At 17.7% G+C, this 8,207-nt stretch overlaps 1 protein-coding gene across 1 annotated transcript; it reads right to left on the bottom strand.

Moving 5' to 3' along the window:
- Positions 1-1,279: 1,279 nt before the first annotated feature.
- LOC126858678 (NADH-ubiquinone oxidoreductase chain 5-like) lies at positions 1,280-2,753 on the bottom strand. The gene has a single exon (XM_050609152.1). The coding sequence runs from the start codon at positions 2,303-2,305 to the stop codon at positions 1,688-1,690; it is 618 nt and encodes a 205-aa protein (XP_050465109.1). The 5' UTR covers positions 2,306-2,753; the 3' UTR covers positions 1,280-1,687.
- Between the last annotated feature and the right edge of the window lie 5,454 nt (positions 2,754-8,207).

Here is an 8,207-nt window from a genome sequence, read left to right as displayed (position 1 = left end):
TACATTTTTTATTGCAACAGGTTTTCATGGATTACATGTTATTATCGGAACATTATTCCTCTCAGTATGCCTTTTACGAATAAATTACCTTCATTTTAGAAGAATTCATCATTTTGGATTTGAAGCAGCCGCATGATATTGACACTTCGTAGACATTATTTGATTATTTCTATATATTTCAATTTACTGATGAAGATATTAATAAATCTACTTAAATAATAAATTATATTTTATCAAATTTATATTTATATAGTATAAAATATTACATTTAATTTCCATTTAAAAAATTTATTTTAAAAATTAATATAAATAATATTATCTATAATTTTTATCTTTTTAATCTTTATTCTTTTATCTTTTCTAATCTTATTAATAAATTTTTTATATCAAAAAAACTATTTAAAAATCGAGAAAAATCCTCTCCTTTTGAATGTGGATTCGACCCTATAAGCCAATCTCGAATACCTTTTAGAATTCAATTTTTTCTAATTAGTCTAATTTTTCTAATTTTTGATATTGAAATTACTTTATTAATTCCCTTAATTTATATAAATTTCTTTTTAAATAAAATTATAATATTTTCTTCTTTTTTATTTTTATTAATCCTAATTATTGGATTATTTATCGAATATCTTGAAAAATCTATTGACTGAAAAACCTAAATCTATCTTCTTACTATACCCATATTTTATTATTTTATAATAAGGATTTTAGTTAATTAATAACACTTAAATTGCATTTAAAAATTATATAATACTTATATAAATCTTATCCTTTAAAGTAAAAAAAATCTTACATTTAATTTCGACTTAAAAATTGATTATATTTCTTAATCTAAAGGAATATAATTTTTAATTAACTGAAACCAAAACAGAGGTATATTATTGTTAATAATCAAACTGAATTTTATTATATTCCAGTTAAAAAAAATTTTTTTAATAATAATTAAATGAAATAACTTAAATTGAACTTCTAATTCAATATTCAATGAAATTTAAATTCATTTTATTTCATTTTATCTTATTAATTTTTACCTAATTTTAAAATAAAATTTATAATAAATAAATTCTTCTCTATTATTTCTTCTAATATTTATATAGTTTAAAATAAAACATTATATTTTCATTATAAAAATAATATAATTTTTAATTATTTATAAATTTATTTACAAATAAAATAATAATTTTCCTAATATCTTCAATATTATGCTTTATATATAAGCTATATAAATTATTTATTCATAAATTAATTACCTATAAAATTATATAAATTAACGTCATTGTTATTGAAAGAATAAAAATAAATATAAAAATTTTATATAACTTCATATTTACTTTAATTTCTTTAATGATATTTAAAATTAAATTTTTCCCATAAATTCAACTCATCTTTTATCTAATCTATAAACCTCATATCCTATAATTAAGAATGGTCGATAAATCAATATATATATATAATTTAAAAAAATATTGAACTAAAAAAATCTATATATATATAGCTTCAATAAATTTTTAAGTAAAAAAATATCCAAAAATCAACCCCATAAATAATATTAATATTGTTATTATTTTTACATTAATTTTATAAACATAAAATAATTATCAAAAAAAACTCAAGTTAATAATGACCCCTAATTAATCTAAATAATATTAAAATAATTATAGAAAAATTTATTAATTTATCTTCTTTAAAAAAAAAATCCTCTCCTATTAACCTCCCCAAAATAAATATAATAAAATAAACGAAATGAATAAGAAATAGTAAAAGAAAGTGATAATATTCTTAATATTAATAAACTTATATTTATATTTATTATATATACAGACTCTATAATTAAATCTTTTGAATAAAATCCTGTTAAAAATGGAAATCCTATTAATGCCAATCTTGAAATATAAAATCTTATTATAGTAAAAGGAATATACTCATTTATCTTACCACAAAATCGAATATCTTGATTATTATTCATCAAATGAATTATAATCCCTGCACATATAAATAATAAAGATTTAAAAATTGCATGAGTTAATAAATGAAAAAAAGATAATAAATTTAATCCTAACCTCAAAATTATTATTATTAATCCTAACTGTCTCAATGTAGACAAAGCAATAATTTTTTTAAAATCATTCTCAAAATTTGCTATTAAACTAGAAATAAAAATAGTAAAAATTGATAAATATAATAAAATTTTATCCATTATTCTTTCAATTAAAATTTTATTAAAACGAATTAATAAATAAACACCCGCTGTTACTAAAGTAGAAGAATGAACTAAAGCAGATACAGGGGTAGGAGCTGCCATAGCCAATGGTAATCAAACTGAAAAGGAATTTGAGCTCTTTTAGTAATTGCCGCAAATAATATTATTATTAAAACTAAAATTATCGACCTATCTATAAAATTAATTCTCCACCTTCCATAAATAAACATAATTCTAATAGATATTAATAATCCAATATCACCAATTCGATTACATAAAACTGTTACTATCCCTGAATTAAATCTAATAAAATTATGATAATAAATTACTAAACAATAAGAAGATAACCCTAATCCATCTCACCCAAATAAAATTCTAATTAAATTTGGTCTAATAATTATTAAAATCATAGAAAAAATAAATAAAATTACTATAATTACAAATCGATTAATAAATTTATCTCTCTCTATATAAATTATACTATATAATATAATTATTGATGAAATCAACATTACTACTCTAATATATAAACAAGAAATTCAATCAATTATTACAAAAAATCTACATTAATAGAATTAAATGAAAATAATAATCATTCTATAATAATTCCTAAATCAATTATATGCAAATATAACCTTACAAATATAAATACAATAAATCTAATCAATATTATAAATGAATAAATCAATAAATTTAAAATTACCTAGAATAATAAATATTACTTCCTTAATTCCACAAATTAATATTTTATTTATATAAACTACCTAAGCTTTTTTCTTTAATTTTTAATACATTAATCTTAAATTTAAAATTAATAAAATTAAAGGTCAAACATGAATTATTATAATAATATAATCTTTTAAACTAACAAAAAATAATTTTTCTTCAAAATAATTAAATCCATGTTGAACATAAGAATATAAATATAAAGAGTAAGCTCTTCTAATAAAACAAATTAATATTAAATATAATATTAAAAAAATTTCTCATCTTACTAATGTTATAATTATAAGAATCTCCCTAACAAAATTTAAAGAAAATGGAAAAGAAAAATTAGCCACACATAAAAAAAATCATCATACTCTTAAAGAAGGTAAAATATTTATTATTCCTTTATTAAAAAATATTAACCGACTACCTCTACGTTCATAATATAAATTTACTATATAAAATAATCCTGAAGAACATAATCCATGAGAAATCATTAAAATATATGCTCTAATAACCCCTATTTTTATTAAAGTTAATATAGAACATATTAAAACATTTATGTGAACAACTGATGAATAAGCTACAAGTCTTTTTATATCCACCTGAATTAAAGTAATTAATCTAACAATTAAACCCCCTACAATACCTACCCTAATTATAAAATAATTATACTTAATTCTACAAATATAAAATATTTCAATGAAACGTAAAATTCCATACCTCCCTAATTTTAATAAAATTGAAGCTAAAATTATAGATCCATAAACAGGAGCTTCAACATGAGCCTTAGGTAATCATACATGAAACACATATATAGGTAATTTAATAAAAAATGCTATAAATAAAATTAAATAATCTCAAAATCCTAACTTATATATTATTATTATTCCTATTAAATTTATATCTAATGAACCATTAAATTTTAACAATTGAATAATATAAATCAATAATGGTAATGAAATAAATATAGTATATATTAATAAATAATAAGAAGCTTTTAAACGTTCAAAATTTATACCTCAATAAATAATAATAATAAATATAGGAATCAACCTCAATTCAAATATTAAATAAAATATAATTAAATTTATCGAAGAAAAAAATACAATCAAAATCAATAATATTAATAAAAATATTAAAATTTTTTTTGACTCTCTCCAACTATCTTTATATAATAAATTTTCTTCTATTCTACACTGAATTACTAAAAATATTAATCCTAATACCCATATTCTTAAAACTAATAAATAATAAGAAAAAAAATCACATCCTAATAATATTCTAATATTAATTCAAATTAAATCCTTAAATGTAAATTTTAATAAAAAAAATAATCTTATTAAAAAACAAATATTATAATAAAATATAACCTTTAAATTTTTTATTATTAATATAAATAATATAAATATAATTATAAAAAAAATTTTTATCATACATATTTAAATTTAAATAAATTTTATCATACATATTTATATTTAAATAAATTTTAATAATATTCTATCTACATATAATTTAAATTAAATTCTTTTATCTATCTTAATCCTAACACTTTTATATTTAATTAAAACTTTCTAATATTAAACAAATAATATAATTCATTACCATGAAATCGAATAATTAATACTAATAAAGTTAAACCTAAAACCCCACCACAAACTCTAAATACTAAATAATAAATTATATATATCTCTATATTTATTATTCTAAAAATTATATATATAATAAAAGAAATATTCAAAATTATTAATTCAAATATTATTAATACTACCAATATAAATTTATATATAAAAACTAATAAAATTAAAGTAATTATATATAAATATCTAAAAATTAAAATATCTATATTAATTAAATAATTTTATTTCCATAAAATTATTTTACTCTTCTTCCTCATAATCAAATTTATATAGTTTAAAAAAAACATTAATTTTGTAAATTAAAAATAAATTTATTTAATTTTATAAATAAATATAATTATAATTTCATCTTAATAAATCAAAAAAATAATTATTAAATTATACCTCTAATCTCCAAAATTAATATTCTAAATTAAACTATTTCTTGCATTATTTTATTATTTATTATTTAAAATATTATTTATTTATTATTCATTTAAATTTATAAATTATTTTTTACCAATTAATATATAAACTTAAATTTTATGAACAAAAAATTATTACTTTTAAATATTTTCATTTTATTAATAATTTTTAGATTATTATTTTTATTAATATCTAATAATCTATCTTTTCATCCTATTATCATAATAATTATTTTATTAATTTACAGATCTCTTCTTTGTTTAAAATTATCTATATGAAAATCTAATTATCTGTATTCAATCATATTATTCCTAATTATAATCAGAGGTTTATTAATTATTTTTCTATATTTTTCAAGATTAATTTCAAATGAACAAATAAGTTTTAAACTCAATAAATACTTATTTATATCATTTATTATCAATTTAATAATTTTCATCTTTTACTGAAATTTTAATTATCATCCCCAAATAATAAAATATAATTATTCTGAAACTAACTATTTTATAAATTTAAATGAAATAAATTTTCAAAATATTCTAAATCTTTACGAATATCCTTTTAATAATATTACTATTGCCTCTATACTTTATTTACTAATTACTCTTTTCTCTATTATTAAAATTTGTTCAATAAAATCCACCTCCCTTCGAAAAATTAATTAAACCCTATCAAATTACTTCTTATGAATAAAAATTTCTTTAATTTAATCAAATTATCTCTTCTAAATCTTCCCACACCTATTAATATTTCTTACTGATGAAATTTTGGATCTCTTTTAGGTATATTCTTAATAATTCAAATTATTAGAGGATTTTTTCTATCAATGCACTATTGCCCTAATACTATTATAGCTTTCTCTAGAATTATCCATATTATCCAAAATGTAAAACTAGGATGATTAATTCACAATATTCATATTAATGGAGCATCAATATTTTTTATTTGTATATATCTTCACATTAGACGTGGATTATATTACAACTCCTTCAAATTAAAAAATACTTGATTAATTGGTGTATCAATTTATCTTTTATCTATAGCCACAGCTTTCCTTGGATATGTTCTTCCTTGAGGACAAATATCATTCTGAGGAGCCACAGTAATTACAAATCTTATTTCTACAATTCCCTATATCGGAAACTTAATAATTCAATGAATTTGAGGGGGCTTTTCAATCAATAATGCTACATTAAATCGATTCTACTCCCTTCACTTCATCCTACCATTCATAATTACAATAATAGTAATATTACACTTATTTTTTCTTCATGAAACAGGATCCTCTAATCCCCTTGGAATTAATAGAAACTTATATAAAATTCCTTTTCATATTTATTTTACTATAAAAGATATAGTTACATTTAGAATTTTTTTATATTTATTTTGAATTATTAATCTAGAATATCCATACATTTTTAGAGATCCTGATAACTTTACCCCTGCAAATCCTATAATTACCCCCATTCATATTCAACCTGAATGGTACTTTTTATTTGCTTATGCAATTCTTCGATCTATTCCCAACAAATTAGGAGGTGTAATTGCTCTTATTTCCTCTATTATTATTTTATATTTTCTTCCTCTAATTTTTATTAAATTTAATTCAATAATATTTTATCCTTTAAACCAATTAATATTCTGAATTTTTATTAATTCATTCATTTTACTTACATGAATTGGAACTCAAATTATTGAATATCCTTATATTTCTATTAGACAAATTCTTTCTTGTATTTACTTCTCCTATTTTTTTTTTTCTTTTATTCTTATAACAATATGAGATAAAATTTTATTTAATCAAATTTAATATATTTAAAAATATTTAATTTAATATTATTTATCTATATCATTCATAAATTTATTTATTAATTAATAAATAATTATAAATTTATTCTATTCAATATATTTATCTAACCTAAATAAAATATTTTTATAAATACTTCTACTCCTCTCTCTCTCTTTATTTAATAGTTAATGATCTTGAACTAAAAGTTTATGCCTTGAAATCATAAAAAAGAAATTTAAATTTTCTATTAACTTTTATAATAATTTTTATTTCCATTTTTTAAACTTTGTACTCCTCAAATTATAATTTAAATTATTATTTTCCATTATTAATTAATATAATTAATAATATTAAATTATTAATATTAAAAAAAACTTAAGTCCCAAAATTATTAATAAATAAAATATTACTAAAGGTAAAATAATTTTCCAACACAAATATATTAACTCATCATATCGCATTCGTGGTAATAACCCTCGTACAAAAATTACTATAGAACTTAAGATAATTGAAAATAAAAATATTCAAATATTTGAATATTGTAACAAACCCGTAAATATTACTAATCTTATAAACCTAAAAAAAATAATTATCCCATATTCAGCCAAAAAAATTAATGTAAACCCTCCACTAAAATATTCAATATTAAATCCTGAAACTAACTCTGACTCACCTTCAACAAAATCTAAAGGCCTTCGATTTAACTCGGCTAAAACCCTAATAAAATAAATCATAAACAATGGATAAAGAATTACCATATATCAAATATAAATCTGATATTTATAAAAATCTAAAAATGAATACCTTTCCCTTAAAATCATCAAAACTAAAATAATTAAAATAAATCTAATCTCATAAGACAATATTTGAGATACAGATCGTATTGACCCTATTATTGAATAAATTGAATTAGCTGATCATCCTATAAAAATTATAATATAACCACTAATAGATATAAATACAAATATTAATAATACAGAATAATTTAAAAAATATAAATTAGTAATATAAGGAAATAATATTCATATAACTAATATTAATCCAAACCTTAATATAGGACACAAATAAAATAAATTATAATTAGACTTATAAACATAAAATAATTCTTTATTCAACAATTTAATCGCATCTCTAAAAGGCTGTAACATTCCTATAATTCCCACTTTATTAGGACCTTTACGTAATTGTAAATAACCTAAAATTTTTCGCTCCAATAAAATTAAAAAAGCAATACCTACTAATAAAATTAATAATAAAATAATTAAATTTAAAATATTTAACTTAACATAATTAATAAATTTATCTATAAAAATTATTACTTATATAATTAATATATATTATATATAATTAAATTCTAAATTTAAAACACTTATCTGCCAAAGTAATATATAAATTTTCTTAAATATTTAATTTTATTCACTATAAAAAAATTATTTTAAATAATTAGTCCTTTCGTACAAAA

The sequence above is a fragment of the Cataglyphis hispanica genome, unplaced genomic scaffold (genome assembly GCF_021464435.1).
Source record: "Cataglyphis hispanica isolate Lineage 1 unplaced genomic scaffold, ULB_Chis1_1.0 scaffold41_size10474, whole genome shotgun sequence".
Taxonomy (NCBI): Eukaryota; Metazoa; Arthropoda; class Insecta; order Hymenoptera; family Formicidae; genus Cataglyphis; species Cataglyphis hispanica.
This window is presented reverse-complemented; position numbering and strand designations above follow the sequence as displayed.

Bases quoted from the DNA above. Each gene is read 5' to 3' on its own strand.
- LOC126858678 (XM_050609152.1), bottom strand. From the start codon at position 2,305: ATGGCAGCTCCTACCCCTGTATCTGCTTTAGTTCATTCTTCTACTTTA.